Raw genomic sequence first — 25,513 nt, 5'->3', positions numbered from 1 at the left:
TGCCTTGTTCTGTTATTAATCAAACTGTTCACACTGATGGGATTTTACTAGCAACTGACATGCTTCAGCCATTTCCTGGAATGATGTACAGACTTCTTCGCTATGATCGTTGTAGAAAACTACTAGCTCTACATGTTTTTCAGGTATAAAATAGCAATCAATTCAAACTTTCCTACTGATTCCATTGCTGTACATTGAGAGTGTAGTCTCGGTGGCATTTTCCAAGACTAAGTAACCTTTTTGCCTTGGGTTTGCTTACCATCCTAAAAGAAGATAACACAGAATGGTCATTCAGCTAATATAAAGTATATAAATACAAAGCAAGCAGTAGAGCTTGCTGAATAACAGAAATGAATAAGCTCAGGCATTGAGTAAGATCTCAGAAAATGAACTTTGATGCAGCCTTCTGCAGAAGTCCTCTTCTGTCGTTTGTACTCCAGGAACAAGAACTGCTTTTCTTTTCAGACAACCTCTTCAGCAGACTATCGGTTCACTGTGGTTCTATATAACATGCATCCTTTATAAGATGGTGGTCCAATTCATCAGTCAATGTTTTGTCTTGTCTTTCAGCAGTATGAGTGCATTTAAGAACAAGGTTGAAATTAGTCGTTTATTATTATCTGTTAGCCCTTATTATTGTCAAGCACAGGCCTATATGGAAAACAAAGTGTGAGATTTGCCGTAGGAAGGTGTTTATTCTGGCTTACATTTATCTCGAATGATGGCAGTAGCAATGAAAACACAAGCACAACTAACTTAACTAAGGATCAGAAACTAGGGTAAGTCTGCAGGGAACTTTTGTGCATCATTCTGTGCCTAAAAGATGTGCTTAAATAATGTCAAAGGCTGTAGTGTCTGCTGTAGAGATAACGCAAGTTACTTCTAAAGTAACTAGCACAAATATTGAGTTCATTGCTGTATGAACTTGTGCATTTAGAAATAAGAGTTTTGCAGCCTTCACATGGCACTGGGTGAATTTTCCTGATAGGATCCTGTATTTTTTTTGCAGCAGAGGGGCACCACAGAGGCTGACAGTAAGGCATGACGCTTTTCACTGCCTACACTTAATTATCCATCACACTGTGAAATTCTGAAATGATTCGTTATCTAATTCTTTCTCATTGCTGCTTGTGCTCAGACTGTAACCTGGGAAAACTCTTAAGTCAATTTTAAGCTGAAGATGTTGAAGCAAAAATGCACTTGACAACAAAAGCAAGATCACAGATTTGTGGACTCATTATCTTTTTCTTTCTTTAGGCTTCCACTCACTGCAAAAGGGATTATGATTTTTTCTTTTTACCTACTTCCATAGTCATGGAAGCCCACATGAAGTCTTTGTCCCATTTCTTAGTGGGAAGTCTTTTGAAGCAATTAAAATGTTGTTGTTCTCTAAAATATGATGACAAAAAGGCCTAGTTGGCTGCAACTCCACCTAACAGCTATCAAGTAGCTGACATTGCAGAATAGCTAACATATGCCACTAAGAGGTGCTAGAGCTGCACATCCACATGGATTGCATTGCCTTTATGCTTGCTTCCCTCGAGGGTGTGTGAGGGGGAACGAAGCGGGTAGCTACAGATCTAGAATTATTGCAGTCTGCCTTTAAAAGCATGCTTCTTAGGAGCAGGAAATAAGTTGTAAATGCATTCAGGTTGTTTATGCTTTATATACATTTCAGGAGGTTAACTCCTGAATCACTTTACTGTCCTTAGTTCTGTTTTTCTCAACATTAACAGAAGTTCAGATATCACAGCTCAGGAAGAAAGTGATTTTCCTGTAATCTGTGTGGGGAAACATGACAAAATTCAGTATTTTAATTGGGAACAAGCACACTTTTTCAACAAATGAAAGTAAGTCTAATCCCTGACTCAATGTAACAAAGTTAAGTCTCATAAGAACTACTACAAAAGTCCAGATTTCATGGCTGGTGGAATCAGAATAAGTTTTGATATTTCCTGGAAAACTGCCATATTGTTTTTATCATCACTTAAAAGGTGATGTGTAACAAGTGAAAAGATGTCACCAGCTGTATTTATCAAATGATAATATGCAGGGTGTACAAATGCATCCAATAACAATTTTTGCTTTTCTGATAACAAATGCAACAAAACTGTACATCTTATTTATTACACGTATGATTACTTCAGTAGCCCTCCCTTTTGTTTTTGCAGAGTCAAGATGACAGGTATGCTTTCACTGCTGAATGGTATGACCCAAATGCTTCACTCTTTCGGCGTTATGAGCTTCTGTATTATCCAAAAGATGGATCAGTTGAAATGGTAAGAATAAAAAACAGTAATTTTAAATATAATAATTAAACTGCTTATAAAATGGAAAACCACTGCCAATTATTTTTCCAGGTAATTAGGTTGTAGCTGAAGACATGCTTTTCTTCTAGTTTGAGAAATAGAGATAAGCGTGGTAGTTCACAGTGGAGCATGTACAAGAGGTTCCATATTAATGATTTTTGTCTTAAGCTTGGAGAGTTTCATTTTCACAGATCTGTTTTCATTTAATCTTTTATTGGATTTAAGTTTGGAACACAGCAGCATCAACCTACTGCATGAGAAGCACAAATTGAAGGTGATCCTTAACAAGAACAATTTTCAGTTAGAATTCTACAAGTCTCTGAAGCGTTAGCTGTAAACAGCTTCTATCAAAGTGGAGGAAACAGTGAACTAATTTGGTTTTACAGCAGGGAAGGATGTTTCTGCGAGTGGAATCCAAATTTTTCCATTATTGGTTCTTGCATAGACTTTTCTGACTTGTGCCACATTTACCTAATCCTCATTTTTAATTGATAGTAGGTTAAAGCAAGAAATATAGTGCAGATAATCCTGTACTGATAATCCAGTAAAATAGCCAGTGCTTTGTGCTTCCGTTTAGGAATGAATTAGTGATTGTTGACTAGAGTTTGCTAGATTTTAATGAGGATCGAAAGGTCTGAGAATAGCCTAAATTTGAATATTCACATGTATTAATTTCAATATATTTTTAAATTTTTTCTTGCCTTAAATATCAAACACAGAAATAACAGAACTATCCGAATCCACCTTTTTCTTATCCAAACTGTTATTTACTGAAACCATGGTACCCACCTGTGAGGAGATGCACTGTGCACTTTTTACTGATAATCTCTTGAAATAAACTCTACTGTGATGTTGTCCCTTTTAACTTAGTTATTTGTATGATATGTGTGTGCACAGTTGTCAAAACGTGAGGGTTTTTTTTTCCGTGAGACATCAGAGCTAATCAGTCAGGAGCTGTAATAATCTTCCTACACAACCATGTGGAGGCTGACAAAATTGTTGTTCATTTCTCCTAGATATCTCAAAACCATAGCTTTCAAGGTGTTCTTGGGCTTTATGCATCTAACACCTGTGACTTGGTACGCTCCTACATTTTGCCAGTGTGTTCTCAGGGTTGAGGCAGTATTGTGTGTATGCAGTCATGAGTTTGCATGGACTTTGTGAGATCAATGTAACTGCTAAAAAAGCAAAAATGCCTACAGTATCTCTGCTGAAGCGATTCCGCAAGTTCAGTTTGGGGGTGAATTTGCAGACAGAAATTACATTTAAGATGATTTTCTGGATTTATTTATGGTTTCTGAAACTTATCTGGAGTCTGGTGATTCTTTTTTGGTTACTGCAAAATTCTTCTGGATCTTTTGTATCTTCCCAAGGAGATGGCAGCTGCTCGCTTTGCCTCTAATGCATTCTTGGAGAAGAGAGGTAATGGACACGAGTCAGCTTCTCTCTGCTTATGAGAGAGCTGTCAATCACCCTTCCCATCTCTGCAATGGTAGCTTTCCTTTGTAATACTCTAGCTGAGGGTGGAATAGAGCTGTTCAATGCTTATGTTATGAGGCTCTCAGGTTTCCATTTGTTTTTTACTCCTTCATATTTTGCTCCTTCCCGTGAAGGAAAAATACAGTGGAAATAACATGACAAGTTTCCAGCTTGCTTTGCAGACATTAGAAAGCAGCACAGGTTTTTGTCCAAGGACAGCAAGCAACTGTTTCTGATCAGACTGAGTACGTTAAGAGAGACATCCCCAACTATCCAAGTTTTCCACAGTTAACTCTCTTGCAGAATTTTTAAATCCAAACTTCTCTTTCTAGAGGAGATTTCCTAAAATAAAGAAGAGATCTTTGAAAAGGACACATTCCTAGAGAGAATTATTGTGGACAATTTACCTGTTACATATACATAAGAGAAGGAAGAGAGAAAACAAAAAATCAGAGACATCTTACATTTCTTCTGCTGTGACTTTTCATTTGTATTATAAAGATATTTTAGGCAGATACAAAATTCCACTCTAAAGGATTTGTTAATACAGATAGATGCTGCTTTTTTCTTCCCTCTTCATCTTCTGCTTGAGAAGAGAGAAGCAGAAGGGGGTGTGCCTTTCTAGGAACTGTTTGTGCTTCAGTGAAGGTGTGATCAAGCTTTTAGTTGAGATATTAAGAATTTTAATGCTTGATTCAATTAATAGGACTCTTCTTGAAAATGAAGAACACTGAGAGCGTACAGGTGAGGGCTAAGGATGTTTTTATTACGGAATCCTGCTTATAGAAGGAGGTATAAAAAAAAAAAAAGTTTGGCCTGAAGAGGACAAAACTTTTCCTTTCCTGAGATTCTGTTTCTCTAAGAGACTGAAGGGATCTGTAATATTTATGTGTAGTAGAGAAGAAACTGTTCATGAGGTTGTATTTTGTGCTTTAGCAGTCCACCCAGGAAACTGCGCATTAATGTCTTCCTTCTTGCTCAGAATGTTGATATGTAGCTGAATCGTCTTGACAGGCATTTCAGCTTGCAGCTCTAGGCAGTGAGAACTTCTGAACGTAGTGCTGCAGCCATCCAACCATCCCTCATTCAGTTATATACAGCCAAATAAATCATAATATCACTGGAACAGTCCCCTGAAGACAAGACCTGCCACAGCATGTATTATGGTTGCTACTGCTTCAAGCCATTGGCCTGTGAAACAGCACAGACCAGCTAGGGGGAATTCTGATTGAGACTGAGCAGAGTTAGCCACTAGGAACGTGAACCATTTACCATAGTTGGAATTAGCACAAGCAAGTAATAGAATAAAAACTGCGAAGGCAGCCATCCCCCTGAGACCACTTAAAGCTACACATTTGTTCCGTTTATCTTCTAAGCATTCCTGGTGCATGTGCAAGTTCAAAGGGTTAAGAATAAAATCAATTTAATGATCAGATTCAATCCCACAGAGCTATGGAAATTTCTGAAGGAAAAGTAAGAATTATGTTGAGTTTGCCAACAGCTTAGATCTCTTGCTGTAGAAGGTTCTATGGTTCTATTCTTCTTTTGTCTGCAGTATGATGTGAAGAACCATCGTACCTTTTTAAAGCGCACCAAGTATGAGAGCTTACACCTTGAGGATCTGTTTGTGGGCAACAAAATTACTGTGTTTTCTCGTCATCTTTCCTTAGTGGACTATGGAGATCAATATACAGCACGCAAACTAGGGAGCCGCAAAGAAAGGTAAGAAAACCTGTTCTTTTGAAATCCTCCTTTATGACTGGGGTAATTGTTCTTTGCTGAAAATAAGATTTCTGTACTGTGGGAAAAGGAGGAATTAGTCACAAGTCTGCATGAGGTTTGCAGTCATCTGGCATACTGACAGCTGGAGGGAAGAAGTTCCCTGCTTGTAGGCAAACCCACCATTATCCCTCCCACCTGATACATCTTCAAGGCCAGTTTATCCACGGTGTCTGATGCTGCATTCTCCAGATCTCTCTGAAGAGGAGAGGTAGAGGAGGAAAGCATGAGCTCCAACTCAGCTTTGTTACTCCTTGCAGGGCTGGTAGGAGTAGCATTCTTGTGATTTGTGGATTCTCTCAGGGCAGTATTGATGTAGTAACCTTAATGGATACTGGGCCACAATCTTGCAAACTGCCTCTCTGCAATCAGTGCAGAAAACTAGTACCTTACCAAACATGTCTACCCTGTATTATCAGTAGTAACAGAACAGTAGGGACTGGAGTGAGAGTGGCCATTCCTATCCTCTACTGCTTTTCTCACTGTGGAGGTTTTTCATTTGAGAATGCTTTCAGCATTTCATAAACTATGCATGCATGAGGATGAGAAGTGTGGAGTGGGAATGTCAATAAAACCTATGTGGTTGTATGTTAAGGTAGATAGGTAAAAACCCATCCAAGAACAAAAGTAGTAGGAGAAACTTAGAATGACAATAAGGTTACTTTAAGAGAAATTTAAATCTGATTTGCCTGCACTGCATGTAATTTCTGAATTCAGGAATTAGTGAATTTGGATCATTTGCTCCAGGTTTTTGTTGTTTTTTTTTTTTTTTTTTTTTTAAAGAAGTTCATAGAGTATTTTCATAGGCATGGTGTTGCAGTGAGCCCTGTTCAGTTTTATTGCTCCCTTCCACTGTCTGGCGTTAGTTTGAACTCTTTTTGAAGAAGCATAACTGGACACTTTGGAACAGCTGCAAGTTTTGGCATGTATCTTTGTCCTAACCTCACAAAAACATTGCCTTGGAAATGACTGCCATAATAAGTTTTCATAAGAAGCTTCCAGAAGGATGATTTCTGGTGCTTTTTCTTCAGTCTGGAGTTGCAAATGGTGGAAGAGTAGCAATGGTGGAAGAGTAGCAAAGAGGGTGGAGAATAGCAGAGAAGGACTTCTGTGTATGACACTGCTCTGTGTTTCTCATTGGAGTGTTGAGTAGATTACATCTGTCTTGTTTATGGGTTTTATCTCGGTGTAATTTTTTTATTGCTGCATGTTTCATGCTCTGCCTAAACTTGCATAAGCCCTGGTACTGATGGATTTATAATAAGAAAAGGTGGCTTGTGATAAAGTGCAACGTTTTTCTCATAAGTGTAGCTGTATGTTTGTACAGCAACACTGTATAGCCAGCAACACCACAGATTTGTCAGTGAGGTGGTCCTTGGAGAGGGGGTGCTCTACAAAAGGAAGGAGAGAATTTATGACGTAAGCTATCTGGAAAACATTTTAGGAATGTCAGCTGAAAGATAACATAAATATGCAAGTGATGTTACATATTCAGAATGGCCTTGGGGAACATAGTGAAAGGTGTCTTAAACAGGCAAGGTATCCTCAAAATCCAGTTCCTTCACAGAAGCTGGCTTTCACTGGGTAAACAGGGTCATAGTAAAGGAATCCTTGTGCAAAATGGCTGCATGTGGACTGTTTGTCTTTTTGGCCTGGTCCTCACAGCATTTAAAGCAGTTATTAGTTAAACATTATTATTAGTAAGATTTCTGCAGCACTTAATTCCTGAAAATAATTTCTAGTTGGAATGTTGCTAATAATTTTGCGGATGTTGTATGAGCGGAAAAATATTCCTGTCTTTCCTTGCCTTTATACTGTACAGGATAATCTGTTGTTTATCTCAGCTTTGGAGGTACATTCTCTGGCTTCTGAATATGCATGCAGACAAAGCTCAGAAAAGACCTGTGAGGGAAAGTAAGCAATGTACATAAGAAGAAAAAAGTGAATGTTTTGAATTAGGGGCCTTTGTTCTTGTCAGGAGAGCCAGCAAATGTCACTCTAATTACATGAGGTGTGAAACACATGGTAAGAGGCCAGTGTAAGGAAATAAGACAGGTAGGTAAGCACGTATTTACTTAGAGCATGCTGTGTAAAGAAACACTGCTTTAAGAAAGTGACTTCTGTTGTATAGTCCTCCACTTCTGATCCTGGACAGTTGTAACCTGAAGTAAACACTTGTCTGAGCAGTGTGTACTTTCTAAGTTGTCTGTACTCAAAGTCAGTTAATATCCATGATTTTGAAAATGGTATGAGAAAACTTGTGTCTCAAGCAGAAATACTCAATCTCTTCAAATTGGCTGTGTCGTTGACATAATCAGTATCTCTTCCCCTACATGACATAGGACTTTTGCACGTACTGTAGCTTATTTTTAATAAGTAGGTCTCACAAGCATAGCTACAACATGAGTTGTGCACCATTTCTTTGATCAGCTCCCATCTCCTGGTTGTTTTTTTTTTTTTTTTTTTTTTTAGCACTTGTTGGAGTACTGTCAAACAATCCTTCTGAAAATGTAAGCAATCAGGATGAGTTTTCATTCTTTGTTCCTAGACCTAAAATTGTTTCAAAAAGTACTTTGCAGACTGCATCATGTAAGACTACAAAAATATATTGCTAATTAAAGCTAAAAATAAGACATTTTTGATCGAATCTCAGGAACAGGCTTCTGCATCTTGAATTACACTTTTTCTTGCCCTGCTTGCTTCTGAAAAGCTCATACTGAGATGTTACACACTTTATACACTGATGTTAGCGAAAAGGTTTTGTTAGATTTGCTCATTGCGGTTTCACACAGAATCACACAGAATCACAAGGTTGGAAACGACCTGCAAGATCATCTAGTCCAACCACCCTCCCATTCCTATCAGTACCACAAGAACTAAACCATCTCTCGTAGCTCCTCATCCAGGCGCCTCTTGAACACTGCCAGGGATGGCGACTCCACCACCTCCCTGGGCAGCCATTCCAGTGCCTGACCACCCTCTGAGAGAAAAAGTTTCTCCTAATATCCAACCTAAACCTCCTCTGGTATAACTTCTTGCCATTTCCTCGGGTCCTACTATTTGCCTGGGAGAAGAGGCCAGACCCTTTTGCACCACAGCCTCCCTTCAGGAAGTTGTAGAGTGCAATGAGGTCTCCCCTGAGCCTCCTCTTCTCCAGACTGAACAATCCCAGCTCCTTCAGCCGCTCCTCATAAGACTTGTGCTCCAGACCCCTCACCAGTTTCGTTGCCCTTCTCTGGACACGCTCCAGGGCCTCAATGTCACAATTAGTGTCTTCTAGGTGAGTCACAATTAGTGTCTTCTAGGTGAATTACAACTTAAAGCAATGTTTCATTGCACTTTGCTGGGAATTAGAGTTTTACTGGAAAGCTTGAAATTAGAAGTGTAAGGGATTGTTTATTTCTAGTGTTAGCACTTTGTGCTGAACAGCCTGTGTAATAGCATAGATTAAAAAAAAATAATTCCGCAGGGAAACGTCAACTTCACTGGCGATTTTATTCAATGATTTGATCCTTGGTGATCACGGTAAATGAGAAAGTTGAGAGCTTCTTGATCCAGGGTGTACATTGTGCATTGTGTGAAGGTATGCTTGTCATTGGCCTAGCACACAACTGCTCACCTTCATGTGCCTTGATGCACATGGCACATTCTGTCATATGATAAATAATACCACAAAATAAATTGGAGCTATTAAATCCTTGGGAAATGTTGTCAGGCTATGGCCACGTGGATTATGCTAGCACGCTTCCCTGAGGTCAGCCTTCTCTGGCCTGAAGACAGGGTTAAATCATTTTTGGTTTGGACTGCGATGTACTGAAGCATAGGCTCAGCTGACTATTCAAATGCAATTTCTTATAATTGCTTGCCTCTACCTTTAGTCAACAAGACTTCCTGTGTTATGTTTCCCCGCTGATCTGTGTATGTAAGCCTTCTGATGCTTGTGGAAATCTGCGTTGGTATCTGAGCCGTGAAGGTCATCTATGTCTCTCTCTTAATTTCACATGCGATATTGCATGCATTCAAATTTCCCTCTTTGTTTTCCGCTCTGACACCTCTCTTCCTTAACGTTTGCTGTAAAATAGATAGCCTGTTCATTTCCAAAGCATCTGGTAATCTCTGGTTGCCTAAGGTAAGGTAATAAAGGTAGTAGAAATTCATCCATCTCCTGTAACCTCAGCATATTTGCTCTCACTGGAATATACTGCTGCAAACCTATGGGTTGCTTTTCATTTTTATGCTGCTAAATAAAAAGAGAAGTTTGCCATTATTTACCTGTCATTTATGGAGGTGCTGCTTTAAAAAAAATCTATCTTGAGAAGCCTTTGTTATTAGAAACAGTGTAAAAAGATGGAAAGAGTGAAAGAGCTCTTCAGGATTGTCACAGTTTCAGAGATACAGGGTTGAATAAATCATCTGTTGATTTGTAAGCTGAGCACATTTGAAGCTGACTCACCACAAGATGAATGCAAATAGAAAATGCCATTTTACAGACCTTCCTTTTTGCTTGTTACTTTTGATTAATAATATATTTAGTGCTTGGTGTACTTGGTCTGATGCAAAGCACGCTAATAAAACTGTCCTGGCCTTGGGGGATGTACAGTATGAAAAGATAATTGTTGAAAAGATAGGATGTACTTGAAAACAAAAATGTGGGGGAGAGCATTGAGACTTTTTTTTTTGGTCTCTCTTAGAATACAGATGTCAGTCAGTAACTAATACCTTATCTCCCAACATTTTATTGTGTCCATTATCAGCGTCAGCTACCGTGGCACACAACTCATATACTGTGAAGTGTTTGTACTGTATGAAGGAAAACTGGGGCCTCCTAAACTTTTAAAATAATAATACAATAATCATTTCATTTTGATTTTTGTAGGAGATGCATGTTTTTAAGTAATATTTTTAAATACAGAAGTTGATCAGCTTGATTTTTTTATGTATATAATGATTACTTAAGGAAAGAGCGTAGGGAGGGAGAAGGAAACAAATGAGTGATGTTCTAACTCAAAGCAGGGAGTGAGGAGCATAGAGAAACTATCTACCTTTGCAGCATGAGAGAGATGTACTTCAAAAAATTTAATACGTATCTCATAATTCCTTGTGACTGAATATTCCTCATAGCTTTTGTGCTCTAGGAAAGTGTTCTTTTCTGTCTTGCTAAAGGCACAATTGTGTGACTATGAGGTTATCGTTCTCGAATATTTAAAACTGAAATCACTGAATAAAATCTCGTGGACAAACTGCTTAAAAAGTGTAGGTTTTAAATTGGATGGATTCTGTGGGAAGAATATCAGTTTGAGAATATCAGGAAACAGGCAAGTGTTGAGAATACAAGGAATTTCATGTGTGAAAGAGAAGAACCAAACTTCAGGAGCAGGCTGTGAACAGTTGCTGTGAGGTTTGGGTTAGGAAAGGTAGCCGTTACTGTGGGTAGAGGTATGCACCACTTCAAGAAGTGATCAGATTATTTGCTCAGAGTGAGGGAAGAAGCTGGTAAATGGCAACTGATGGAACGCTATGGGCTGACTTGGCTTTAGAAAGCTGAGGAAACTGTAATAAGCAAAGCTTATTCTCATTGGAATAATGCCTTGCACAGGCATTGAAGAATAGCGTAGGAATTGGTGAGACAGTGGGACTAGAATGCTTGACTGTGGCAGAATGTCTTTCTGTGGTGCTTTTCCATCTGAGCATAAACTCAACATGCACACTAAATTCTTTAAGAAAAGTAATGTTGGCTGTATCTCTCTCCCTTTTCTTTCAGAACGTTGGCTTTGATTAAACCTGATGCGACACCAAAGATTGGAGAACTAGTAGATATCATTATTAATGCAGGATTTACAATAACTAAGGCCAAAATGATGGTGCTTTCAAGGTAAGAAATTATAAGGTTGGCTCTATTGTATGTACTATTTCTGCAGTTCAGACCATTTTCTGAAGTTTATCCCATGTTGTTCTACACATTAAATCCATTCCAGTGAGTAATAAAGGGAAGGCTCATCTGTTTCATAACAATGTGTAGGTTTTTAAATACATACAGAAAATAAAGTATTACAAAGCTTTGTGCAAATGAGTATGGGTGATTCAACAATTTGTGTGAATCCAAGGTGACTAGCATTACTTCAGCAATTCAGTAACATTCACCAATGACTTCTCTGCATGTGCTCACCTTGTAACTTCCTGATATAAGCCATATTACAGATTATAACAGAGTTGTCTTAAAAGTACTTGGTTTCTTCACTCTCTGTAAATTCATTGTCTTAATTTGTGCTCCCGAAGCCTGAACATGTTTGCTTTTTAATAACTAGGCAACCCAGGCACAGCAGGTGATCTTTTGATCACGTTGCAGGGTTGAACAGGTGCATCTCCCTGAATGCTCCCCCTGCACCCTTTGCTGCTCTCCACCTGTCTCATTCAACCACAAGATTATGGTTTCCTCTGCAAAATGCTTTCCCATAAAGATGATTAATTTACCCTACAAGAGTTTTCCAAGATTATTATGGTATTTCTCAGTTGCTGCATTGCCAAGCCTTTTGATATGCAACATCTTTTTGACAAGAAAAGCTATTAAGTATTAAATAGTACAATTTTCATGGTTCCTTGGGATTTCTCTGTGAGGTCAAGAACAATTTTATCCTACCTTGAAGTTCTTTTTGGCTTTCTGAAATACTAATTAAAAAAAAAGTGAGCACCTCCTCTTATGTCTGTGTTCACTTACTACAGTGTTTGATGAGACTGGTCCCAGATGCTCTCTCAAACAACTCCACTTTGTGAGTTCAGTCAGGTTTGCAATGCTGGCTTACAATTCAGTGTTTTTCAAGCCAGTGGTTTTTTGTTTTTTTTTTTTGGCTTGCTTTCCTGCAGTCTGAGATATTTGATTCTCAAGTGTTGAGTGGTTCTTTATTTCAGTGTCAGTGAACTTGGAGAACTATTGAGCCAAGTTGTGTGATCTGAAGGAAATGGAAACTGGGAATTAAACTTTTATTGCCTACTGCCTATATAAAACTCCCTGCTTGTCTTGTAAAATTGAAAATGATTATTAAGTGTGAAATTGAGCCTCAGTACTAAATCTAGTTAAATGATGTACGAGTATTTGTAGTTTCTCTGCATAACATATACACTGTTTCTTGCTATTGCCATTTTAAAATGCTGGAACAGTGGCTTTGCCAAAATTTTGTACTAGATCTGGCATACTTACTCAAGCAAGCATCGTCATCTGTTGCTTTCAGTGAAGAAAATATTACTGACATTCATCTGGCAATCCCTGTTAACTTGGTTTATGCCTCTGTTTTTTTTTGTTTTTTTTTTAAAAAAAAAAGCTATAGCCAAGATACAAAAGTGAGGACAGATACCTGCTTTGATAGGTCAGCTATCTAGACACAGAAGTTAATCGCATGTGAGTTGAGTCTGTTATTTCCTGGTGAACGCTGTTTTCCTTTCTTTAAAAGCAGAACAGTAACAAGAGATGAAATGGAAAAAGGAGCTAAGTTATACAGCACAACCATAGTTCTATATTTCTTGCAATAGGAATTCTTAATTGAATAGTAGAGTTCAACTTGATACAGAAAAAATATTCCAGAAATATTTCTTCATATTCAGAAATGACAGTATGGAATCTGTTTGTGTACTTTTTCCCCATTTGCTTTCCAAAATTATTTGGTGAATTAATTTCGGCAAGGGATGTTCTGATGAAATAGTGAATTGTAAGCAAAAACTTGGAGCTTGAGAGTGCAAGTATTCCTGTGACTAGCATTGGTTTTGAAGCAACCAACCAGGAACTGTTTGGTTCCAATGGGCAGATAGCTGTTCTGATTCCTCAAAGAAGAAATTTGTGATTGTTAAAATCTTTGTCAGGGAAATTAAATTATCTTTAGGTACTTCTTGAGGTTATTTTTTGCCTCTGGCAATATCAGGCCTAAGTCTGGACTGCAAATGAAGAAAGATGTGAGAAGTTGCATTGCAGATGACAGTTACTATGACTTGGTTCTGACTTGCAGCATGTTACTTGAAATATATTCAGGTGGTGTCTTTCAGTAAAGGGAGCTGCTTGAAGTGAGTGAAACTGTGGAGACCAGAAAATTTCAGGAGACATTTTTTACCTTCAGAAATAATTTTTCAGATGGGGATCTTTCAGTTTCTATGCATCTCTGCTTTGATTATGAGCTTTGTACACAGACTGGGGGATCAGCATTACTGCTTGCTTTCAGCTGCTAGTCTGCTTCAAGAGTTTATCCATCTCAGCAAATTCCAGCTTCAGAACATGGTACACGGTGGGATAAGTCCAAACCTGCACTTCTGAACTGGCGTTTTGAAGCTGCAGTTGCAAAATAACGGCTAAACTTGAAAACTCTCATGGATTCTTCTAGCTGTTGTCATGCAGAAAAAGCAGTGAAGGTAGCAAGAGTTTGCATGAGGAGCCATTCAAGAAGAAGGAGGGAGGAGGGTGGGCTGTCTAGCTCAGGAAGTGGCAAGGTGAAAAGCCAAAGAGTGATGTTTCACAGGTGAATGGAAGGAGGGTCTGCACTATGGACCCTGAAACTGAGCACAGGGCTACTAGAGGCATGGCTGTGGGAGTGCAGAGCTTGGGGAGGGCTGTCATGCTGTGTTAGTGATGAATATTCTGGCATTTAGCCTGCAGCATCTGATGTGCTATCTTTGTACTCGGGTACTGAGACTATATAACAGCTGCAGTACAGGTACACTTTGTGTGCTTGCTTGCCTTTTTTTACCTGAAAAAGTACTGAGCTCTCCTCGTGGAAATCCCTCGCTATGGGAGCAGACAGTGTGTAGTGACTGGATTTTTCCCTGAGGGAAGTGCGTGACCAAACTCAGTTATAAAAGGGAAAAGCATATGAGAAAGCATGTTCTAATCTGGAGGGGTTGTGCTACCTATTGGAATTGTAACATTTCTGGATACTGAGTAGAAACCAGATCATGCAATATGCTGTTGTTCACTGTCATCAAACACTAGCCCCAATAAGGAAATAGATTTCACTGAAGTGGATGAATTGTTTGTTTATGCTTTAAAACCAGATTTCATTACCCGACGTATACACTCAAATTGAACTGAAAGATCAAAGCAATGTAACAGTGAATAGCTTGTCAGGAGGGCGTTTCTGCTGTGTTTGTTTCCCAAGCTAAGAATGTGGAGCTCATCAGTGACTTTAAAAATCTTAGTTTTAGTGATGACTTCCTTCCCAGATCAGGATTGTGAACAGGAGTCAGTTACACCTCTAACCATGCTAAATATGACAAAGTTAAATGTAAGAGTGCTGCTCCAAAAGTAATGCCTCCTGTTTTACTATGGTGGAGACTGAACCTTCACGCCAGTATTCCTTACACGTTGCTGTGTGACAGGTGGCAGCGGAGGGGCAGTCTGATAAAGTGGCACCTGACATGAGAACACAGATGAAGCAAAGGTGTGTCATTGAATTTTTCCATGCGGAAAGCATGATGCCCATTAACATTCACTGTTGCTTGCTGAACATTTCTGGAGATCTCACAGTGCCCACATTCACTGTTTGACAGTGGGTGGTGCATTTCAACACTGACAGCAATAGTAGGTCACCTCTGCTGGCACGAGTTTTGATAAGAGTACCATGCAGGCTCTGGTTCATTGTTGGTGAAAATGCACAGCTAATGGAAGTAACTGTTGAAAAATACTGTTTGCAGCTGAGATTTTTCTGTATCAAATAATGTTATTGTACTCTTTGTATCTATTTTAGTTTCCATGGAAATAAATAGGAGGCATTACTTCTGGAGCAATCTGTGTAGTTTCTTTTACAGGGTATGAATGCCCCATAAATTTTCCAACTCGGGAAGGCGTTATCAATAGAAAAATGTTGATGAATGATAGTTTGTGGTTCTCAGAGTTATATGTGTGAGTGTGTGTATATATGTGTACTCATATATACACGTTGTATATATCTATATAAAGCTGCATCTTTTTACTTTTCCAGAAAAGAAGCAGTTGATTTCTACGTAGACCATCAATCAAAACCTTTTTATAAGTAGGTACATCACTTTGAGCTTGACATTTATTGTTCTGCAACAGCAACTAATTTACTGTGGGTCCAAACTCAAGCCCTTCAGTGAGACTGAGTACAGGCTATATCTGACCATGATGGAGATCAGATGATCTAGAACTTTATTTTTTTTTTTTTTGCTAAGTAATTGTTTGAGTATGTTGATAAAAAGCAAGAGTTTTGCCTGTGGTGTTATTTCACAGATGTCTATCTACACTAATGATAGTTATCTGAGGAACCTTAAGCTTTTGTCCTTATTTGCTTGGTCTTCCCTACTACAGTCTTATTCACTACATCTTCTATATAGGAATTTTCTCAAGTTTAGAAACAAATAATTATAAATCATTTCAAAACAATGAGAAGAAAAATCTTCCTCAAAGCAGAGCTACAAAGTTAGGTTGCTCAGGGCTTTGCTGAGTTGAGTTCTGAACCTCTCTACTGGGTCACATATTTTCGTTGGCTTTAATTTACAGCCCAGATCACCATATGTTGTTTCCATTTTGCAGTGAGCTTCTCCAGTTTATAACAAGTGGTCCTGTTGTTGCTATGGAAATCTTACGGGATGATGCAGTTTGTAAATGGAAAACATTACTGGGGCCTGCAAATTCTGCAGTGGCTCGTACTGATGAACCAGACAGCATTAGAGCAAACTTTGGACATGATGGCATAAGAAATGCAGCTCATGGCCCAGATTCAGTTGCCTCAGCTGCTCGAGTAAGTTTTTGACTTTGTTTCTTAACTAGTTTTCTTATTAATTTAATTTGATAATGCAAGTGGTCAGGAATTTCTCATTTCTCTTTTTTCCCATTTGAGTTCTGAATGAATAGGTGTTCTCTTTTTTAGCATGGAAGAATAAACTGTCTGGAAACAGGAATCTTGTTTATATTTGCCATAAATGGAAGTCTTGGACATTTTGATCCGGACAACGTGCCTAGTCCTATAAAACCCTGCTCCCATTGTGCATATCAAATATTTATGAAGACAGACCATTTTGTATTGCTTTGTGTTCTGGAAGGTAATACAGTGGGCCTGGCTTCTAAGAGTTCCCCTTCTCCTTGTAGTCTGTATTTTCTTAAAGTATTAAGAAAAAGCCCTAGGACTGGGTGATTAAATATTACCAGCATTTCCATAGAACAGAGGTGTTTGTGAACGCTGATGTTGGGTAGATCTGCTGATAAGCAATGGCTAGAGTAAAGTTTACTGAACAGTTTTTCAGTACTGCACTGTTATCTTAGCTCTAAACTAGCAGGGAAAAGATAATTGTTGCTTCTGGGATCCTGGTCTTTCTTCTTTTTTACCCTGAAACAGCTGCAGTAGCACAAACTTGAAAAAGATTCCCTCTTTTGAGGGATGCCTCATGGTAGTTGGCAGTTTATGTACTAGAAAATGTGTAGCAATGATGTGCTAGTGGTGAGCGTAGCTGCAGCTGCTGTGGGTTTGCAGGGCATGGGAAACTCACTGTGAGTCCTGGGCATTGCTTGAAGCACTATGCTCAGGTGTCTGCATGGTGCATGGCCTGTGGGGCCTCTCTGCACACCTTTTGGTTTTGACAAGTCATGTTTTGGATGTGAAATACTTCTTGTGGTGGCAAGTCTGGTGGAAATGATACATATCCAGAAAGAGGTTGGATGAAGTTGAATTCTTATGAAGGAGAATCTTAAACAAGTCTTTGTAATTCTGGTTAAGTAGACTGATGTCTTCATGAACAATGGGAAAAGTTTCTCTTTGTTTCTATGTGCTGCAGTGACCTGCTGTGCCAGGTTTTTACCTGAGAGTGTAGGAGACTGTATTAGCATAAGATTCTGATTGGAAATTTAATTATGTGCTTTGGCTTAAGTTTGTAGTTCTCTTTACATTTCAACAGTTTGAAGGCCCTGCTCATGTGTAGTATTTTTGACTAAAATTATTGTATTGCTGAACTTTTGCAGATGTAGGCATCCTTGTGGTGTTGCTGATACCACTTTCTGATAAAACAACTCAACTTGTGAATTTAATAGGCCTCTACGTATTTTAACATTGTAGGTGCAGAACTATCTGCTTGTATAGCAGCTGCCATGGAAACTAGTTGGTTGCAGTTTGCAGAAGCTTTCCTGAAAAGAAATAGAAAATAGAGGGACCTAAATGAAATTTTTCTTGAAAGAAAACCAAAGTCCCAACTACATCTAATGGATGTACTATACACTGAGCAGTTAGAGTAGAACAGTGCAATGACAAATGAAAGTAGGCCCCTGGTGTACTTTGAGATTATTTTTCTTTCTGTAGGACAATTTTTTTTTCATATTAGGTATGAATAAAAAAATTGCTTTTTTAAGGCATCACTTGGATTTTGTTTGTCATTTCATTATCCTACTCTTCAGCATTATTTAGATACTTTTCTCTTCTGGCATTTAATGGACCAAAGAAAGTGGTAAATATTTGAAGTATTTTGTTGTCTCCTTCTCGCTGCTGCTTTTAGAATGAACATTAGTTAACAGAATGGCACAAGGTCTTTGAGGGTTGCAGCATGTCACCAAAATAAGGATGTTATGGGCACTCAAAATGGGCATTGTTTGCTAGGAGGAAAAAAAACAAGAAAAAAAAAACAAAAACAAAAACAAAAAAAAACCAGAAAATAAAAACACTTCACCTTCCTTCCTGTTGAAAGATCCATCAGTGAAAACTGTGTAATTGTTCAAGTCAGGATTACAGGAATTGCCATAGTAACATGAGGAGAAGATTGAGAAATAGTTAAGTTTATTCTATCTGAATTGAGCTAGTAAATTAAATGAGACATTTCCAGGAAATGGCCTTCGGCGCTCTTAGTGTTACACACAAAAAAAATTAGATGGATTTGGTAGTAGTATCTCGAGGATATTATTATTTCCCTTAAATAGAAATTCATCAATTCTCTTACTTAACTTGACCAATAGGTCTTAAATGGAATCTGTGTTTCAAGCATTTGACTAATATTTATTGGCAGATTGTGTAAGCTATGTGAATAAATGGTATGGAAAAAGCATGAAGCTGGCAGTGAACAGTTAAAAAAAAAAATACTAAAAATCGCTGAGGAAAGAAGCTTGGGTGTCAAGCTTGCTGTAGTCTAAGACTGAATAATGATGGCAGGAGGAGAGGAAGTAATGGGAAACAAAGAGGTTCTTTTGATTCTTCTCAGAAATCAGAGTAATTGAGTTCATCTTCCATTCACTAAGGCTGGGGGGGGGGGGGGGAGAAGGGGTACAAGAGTCTGTAAGTCATGAGAGTGGAGCCAACAATTTTAGGTGAAGATTTTTTTTTAATACAAAAGGAAAAAAAATAGTTGTAAGCAGGTAGGATGGAGTTTGGTTTTGTATAAGGAAAAATTGGGTGCTCATAGTGTTATTGCTTAAGTGGAGGAAAATGTGTCATGAAAAGAGGGAAGCTAAAATCTGTATATGGGAGTAGATCTGCAAAAAATTCTGAGGAAAGAGAATTTAGAAATCTGGGAATGCTTCATCTGCCAAATGATTGTGGCAGCAGTAGCAGCACTTTGAATGTTCTGAGTGGAAATAGATTGTATTGTGGAAGCAGAAAGGGGAAAAAAAAAAACCTACAAGAAACATTCAAATGATGTTTTTATGATTGTAGCAATCATAATGTTGCCAGGGAGTGAAAGATATACTTCTCCCCAACAATAACCTACATTTGTAATGCAAAAATCAATAATTTTCTGTGACTGAGTACTTTGGATGTTGTTACTTATGATGAAAGCTCATGCATGCAACTAGATAAAACTAAAGTGAATTCAATTGCAATTGTTTTCAGGAGCTGGAGTTGTTCTTTCCCTCCAGTGGAGGTCATGGACCAGCCAACAGTGCAAAATTCACAAACTCTACTTGTTGCATTATTAAGCCTCATGCAGTTAATGAAGGTAAGCAATATAAATAGTGGAGGTGAAAACAAATTACACTTTGTTTTATCTCATGATCATTCCTGTGCCACTTTTTGTGACAGCGTGAAACTGCAGGAACGTGGAGTATTTCATTGTACTTGAAAGTGTATGCAAAGCCTTTTTCATACGCCTTTAGTATTTCTCCAGTTTACTATCATGGGTTGTGTGCTGTGTAGATACTTGTTAATTTCAGAATAAACACTGAGAGATTGGAGGGAAAAAAAATAAATGAGTCAATGAATCTCATTTAAGCTGTGATAACTTAACCATATTCCTATCTGTCTACCACTCTAGTGGAGGTTAGCTTCCTCATGAAAGCAGGACACCTGGTTATATTACAGCGTCTTCCATTTACACAGTAACATATTACATTAAAACTTCTCACAAAGGGAATTTTTTTTCAGATGTGAATCTTGCACTGTGGGGATGGGAAGTAGCAAATATTTGTAGGACTCCGTGGTTCTTTCTGTTCTGGAGCATATCTTGCAAATTTACTACATGAGCCTCAGAAAAGTTTAATGCCCAATTGTTACCGTGCTGAAATAATCTCACTTTTGTGTCATGCACTTAGATACAGGAGCATGTGTAAGAGCAGTAAGTGCAGTAAAATATTTCAGTTCTGGCATTTCAACAGTATTTGAGTGCAAAATGAATGTTGTCACGTGAGCATGTTTAGATTTTTCTTGGTAAGATGCAGCACAGTAGTTATTTCTCTATGGACAGCTAAAATAAAGACAGCAGAAATGGCTGTGGCAATTTCCAGACCTTTCATATCTCCAATAGAATATCTGGAGGACATGGAGAAAAAAAAACAAAAAAAAAAAACCAAAAAAAAAACCAAAAAACTTTTATAATGAAGAGTCTTGCACTCAGCGTTGATAAAAATGCCTGATATCTCTTGGAGGCCTTTGAAGTTATCTGTTCCTGATACATCTGCCTTGCAGCACAGACAGAAAGATGTTCCTCTTAAGAAAATATAGGCAGCAGCTAAAACTGTGAACTTAACTATTTAAACATTTGCAAAAGGCAGACTTTATTGTGGTAGGATTATTAACGTCCTTAATTTTTCAAAATTGCAAAGTGGGTGGCTTGAAGTGTGCTCTCTCATACTTAAGATGCAATTTGTGTCATATATGGGGGCTCAAACTCTTAGTGAGCGAAAGTTGTCCCTAATTTTAATCATCTCCACTTCTGTAGATTTCGTAGTGCCTTGTTCATTATTTTCATTTTTCTTGAACTTCTCTGGATTTTTCTGAATTTCCAGACATCAAATTCTGGCCCTGGCCGTACTCTCCTCTGTGTGTGTGTGTGTGTGTGTGTGTGTGTGTGTGTGTGTGTATGTGTAAAAGCAGAAAATACGAGTTTATACTCTGCTTTATAGTGTGAGAGCTGAAAGGACTGGTCAGAAGTGAAGCTTAGGTTCCACTACTATAGTCCTATCTCACACCATAGGGAACAGGAAAGGTAGACCACTGCTTTCAAGCAAAATTTGCAAAATAGTGTACCTCGTGTGCATGTTCTCCATCCATACTGCTTTGAAAAGTTCTTTCAACAGAATGAAGGAAGCAACACTGCATTTTCTAAGCTAATAAAACTTTTTATCAATTTAAAATGATTATCAAGAGTGATGGAACTCGGGCTGGCTATGCTTTTGTCTTACTAAATTTAGTTGTTTCTATCTGTTCTTTCTGCCATTACTTTGACTATTTCCATAGCCACACGTCCTGCACTTTTTAGAGATAATGATTCTGTGACAGTCTTGTTAATCTTTTCAGAAGCCTGACTTCTGACAGGGAGTGAATCTTAAGGAAGGGAAGAGTCACTGTGACTGGGCAGCAACTTCCCCTTTTGGTAGAGAGCACTGCTTTAGCTTTATATTGCAGCTGGACTGGTTAGATATGAGAGGAATCCTTCTTTACAAAGGCTGTGGGAGCTCTCCTCCCAATGGTCCAGGAGTGTCCCAGGGAGGGTTTGGTTATCTTAGCCTGCCTTCTTCTGTATTCCTTACTCTTGTACTCCTCTCTAGTCTGTTGCAGAGTGGCAGCTCTTCTGGTATGATTGGTCCTCCTTCCCCATAGAGATTATTTTGGAGTCTGGGAGACTCCTTCAGGCTCAGCGGTCTGCAACAGAAGAGGGAGGCCCTGCTCATCTCACCTCTCTTCTAACAGCTATTAGTAACTGTGTTTGGTGATACCTGAGATGTCTCCTGTATCTCAATTAGAGTAGGTGCTATAGCAACTAATGAGCTTCCCCTCAGGCGCAATTGCTGGTAGGAGACTGCGTGGTATAAAAAATGAGCAACTTTTCCCTCCTCCCCACCCCCTCCCAACAAAGCAGCACTCCCTGCTGCAGTTGTCCACTCCTGATTTTTTTTTTCTGGCTGGTAGAATGTAAGGTAAAATAAGGCATCTGGAGAGAGAGAAAATCCCATGCAGCCATCAGTGCCAGGAGGTGGTCTGTCTGAGGCTCAGTGAGGAAAGTTATGTGGGTCAATGCAGGAGTGTCTCTTATGCGCTGCAGATTTGATTTGTGCTCCACAAATTTTTACTATTGAGTATCTAAAAATAAACCTTTCTGTAATTTCCTGTGCACTGCTGAGCTTGAACTTATTTAATTACCATGAATGTAATCTGCTCATTACATGCGTACAATTACATGAAGTTTCTCTTACACATTTGAGCTTATTCAGAGCTTTAGTCTTTATTTCTATAGGAATGTTTAACTGGATTCTGATTTGAATTTTATTCCTTTTTCCAGTTTTTTTTCTTTTTTCCTGCAGAGTCCATTGCGTGAGTAGTTCTTAGAAGGAAAAAATCTGCAACTTTTTAGATCCAGGAAAGGGTTTGCTTAGCCATAGATAAGCAAAAAAGCTTTTTAGTTAGCTTCCCTTGCTATCAGAAGGCTGGATCTAATCTTTAGTTTACGTTGGTTAATTCAAGGACAGAATCATTCTTAGAAGCTGGCTTTGATTACCGTAGAGAGTTTACAGATTCCTGTCCAGTGCCAAAGCAGTGGAAAGTCACCATGAGTTTAATCTCTGGCCTTGCTGACCTGATCCTGACCAGTGCACAGAAACGCCAGTTGCTAAGCAGCCCAGTACACAGCACATGGCTCTGCCTGTGAACTCTGAAGAGGGTTTGCAAAAGCATTCCAGTTCCTCTTTGCTGAAAAAACCAATCTGCTGCATGGAGCTGCATACTTGATCTGACCAGAAGTGTATCTGAGGGTCACAGCCTGATTTGACCCCTCTGGAGTCTGCCATACTTTTCAGTGTCTTCTGGTTACCTCCTTCACTTGTCTTGGGGCCAGTTTTCAGCCAAGAAGGATGACAACTAGTGAGCACGCATCTTTAGTATGTTAGGTAGGATTTTAGGGCTTGATCTGTTAACAATTGGAGAGTTTTAGTGTTGCTGTGTTTCCCACTTGCTTCTTGTGTTAGGAGCTTCTGATAACTCAGGTATACAAGGTCACAGCTGCAACCAGTTAGACATTCTTTTTGTAACTCCCTTCATGTTATTAGGTCCAGAGGTATTACCAGTAGTGCTCAGAAGGCAAAATTATAAATACACCAAAATATATGAACTTCAATCTAATGCTCTGACAGTTACGGCACAACTGTTTTGTCAGTAGAAACAGTGCTTTGTAAATCACTGGATGGAATTAACTTTAATTTATTATCTGTAATAGTTTAGTCGTGTTTGCTGTAGGGATTAGAGCTTGGTATTTCATGACTTTGATTGTAAAGTTTCTTTAATATGGCTTTTATTTTATTTCCTTGTAAAATGAGCAGGGGAAAAAAAATGAAAATAGCAATGATCAGGATGTAAAGGCTGGGTTCAGAAGTGTTACATTTCACATTTTCACATTCGTAGTTTACAGCACAGAACTCAAGAGTTGAAATCCTGCCCTCTGTTTCTGCATTCCCAAGTTTGAGACATGAGTTCTGAAGTCAGAGTTTTCTTGAAAATAGATTTGAGGCTAAAACTATGACATGAACTTGAAAAACAAAACTGTAATTGGGACTTCATTGGATCTGATGCAATCTGAAAAGCTTGCTTAAAGACACAGAAGCCTCTATGGCCTCAAGAACTGCTAGGTGCATGACTGCCTACACAGACAGGTTTGTTCTGCTGGGATGTGTTAAGCTAGATATTTTCTTCTAACATTACTACTAAAATCTTATGCTTTTTTGTAATTAAAATAAAAAAAAAATACAGTAATTACAGTGCTGTCTTCCACATAATTGTTCAACTAAGATTTAAATCTCATAGAAAACAAAAGAAGCAGGACAGTTTTGATTTTTTTCCAAAAGATATTCAGTAAAAGATATTCAGTACAAATATCATTTTAACTCTGTTTTGAATGGATAGTAAATCTTTGGGAGCTATCACCAGCTCTCTTAACTTAATACTTACTGGACTGCCTTAGCAAATCACAGAGTTTTATTTTGATTAGCAAAATGCTACATGAAAGCTCAGTGTAAGAATCATGTTTCCTTATTTATACAGTCTAGGAAAAATCATAACTGAGAGTAGTTATTCACTCATAAGACAAGTTTTACTTTGTCAAAGAAAAGAGAAGCTAAGACAGCAGTTGAGTCTAAGGCAGAAAAAGAGTGCACCCACATAAGACCTCAAATGAAGTTACTTTCTAAGGCAGACTGGAGAGAGAACTAAAATCCAGCGTTGCAGTAGATATGTCTGACTGCAAACAGGAGAACTGTTCCTGATCTACAACAGACTTATTGCCCTTTGAATGGGAATACATCACTGTGTAAATGTCCAATTCACTTCTGTAGTGTGATAAGTGTAATTACGTGTATGCGGTTAGGAATGTAAATAAACTGGGAAAGAAGAGAGGGTGTAATAGGAGAGGTGCAAATCGGTCATCGTTCTCAGATAACAGCATCTATCTCGCCTTTTAGGAAGATGATCTGTATACATTATGTCAGGTTTTGAAAAATTGTAAACAAGCTCTGGAAATCATATATTCTCACCCTGAGTTTTTAAACAGGCAAAGTCTGAGTAACTCATTTTTATTTCCAGGAGACTTCAGAAATAGAACAGGCTTTTCAGAAAGCTGTTTTCTTATAACTGAGGAAGAAATAGGAATGCCATTTTCTTTTAAGTAATCTAAAAGCATATTTTCTGTCTCTAAGTATGTACTATAGAAAGGTGAAAGGTAGATGCTGTGAATTTCTACAAGTTTGAGTGCAGAAAGGCATCAGTGATAAGCAGGATGAACACAAATCTTTGCAGGAACTTGAGATATGTACAATAGATCATTTGAGTGTGACCTCTGGATAGTCTCACATGCAATGTGTCAGTCTTAATGCTGCAGTCAAATGAAAACTACCCAGTAATGCACCATGCTTTCAGATGCAGACGTCTCTTTGAAAAGGATTTACGCTGAAAGAAGCAGCATTTATGTAAAATTAAAGGCATTAAGATATTTCTTGGAGATGTTAGAGTGTTGAGGTGTTCTGAAGTGTTGGTCTAGTGGTAATTTTCTTTTCTTACAGAGAAATGAAGAATCACTTAAAAACAACCTTCTTTTCCACTTTAAAATTGAGAAAATTTTAGCCTCCACTAAAATATCAGTCCATCCACTTTTGTCTTTTTTTCACTTTCTTTACTGTAAATGATAAATGTATAAATGTAAACTGTAAAGTTGTAATGATAAATATTCTGGTTTTGGGATGTTTGTCTTTTGAAACTAAGCCTATGTTGTTTTTCAGTTATTTCCTGCATGCTTTTACAGCTTGGCACTGGCTTCCCAGTTTAGTCTGATTTTTGGATTTCCCTGGAGGTGTTCAAGGCCAGGTTGGATGGGGCCCTGGGCAGCCTGGTCTAGTATTAAATGGGGAGGCTGGTGGTCCTGCCTGTGGCAGGGAGGTTGGAGATTCATGATCCTTGAGGTCCCTTTCAACCCGGCCCATTCTGTGATTTCAGTGACTAGTGGGGAAATGACATTTATTTTTCCAATTATGAAAAATAAACTTATATTAATGAGGTAGA

The 25,513-nt window shown here is 38.4% G+C and overlaps 1 protein-coding gene across 2 annotated transcripts in view; it reads left to right on the top strand.

The window, feature by feature from the left end:
* Nucleotides 1-25,513, top strand: part of NME7 (NME/NM23 family member 7) — a 91,895-nt gene that overhangs the window by 14,849 nt on the left and 51,533 nt on the right. For both annotated transcript variants that reach the window (XM_042866665.1, XM_042866666.1), the window contains exons 2-7: nt 2,172-2,279; nt 5,344-5,510; nt 11,329-11,439; nt 15,524-15,574; nt 16,096-16,303; nt 19,370-19,475. In XM_042866665.1, coding sequence (XP_042722599.1) covers nt 2,172-2,279; nt 5,344-5,510; nt 11,329-11,439; nt 15,524-15,574; nt 16,096-16,303; nt 19,370-19,475 — 751 coding nt within the window. The remainder of the gene's footprint in view (nt 1-2,171; nt 2,280-5,343; nt 5,511-11,328; nt 11,440-15,523; nt 15,575-16,095; nt 16,304-19,369; nt 19,476-25,513) is intronic.

This window comes from Lagopus leucura, unplaced genomic scaffold (genome assembly GCF_019238085.1).
Source record: "Lagopus leucura isolate 7727_CA_CO unplaced genomic scaffold, USGS_WTPT01 Super-Scaffold_100001, whole genome shotgun sequence".
NCBI classification, from domain to species: Eukaryota; Metazoa; Chordata; class Aves; order Galliformes; family Phasianidae; genus Lagopus; species Lagopus leucura.
Note: the sequence above shows the minus strand (reverse complement) of the source record. Positions and strands in the feature narration are given on the sequence as shown.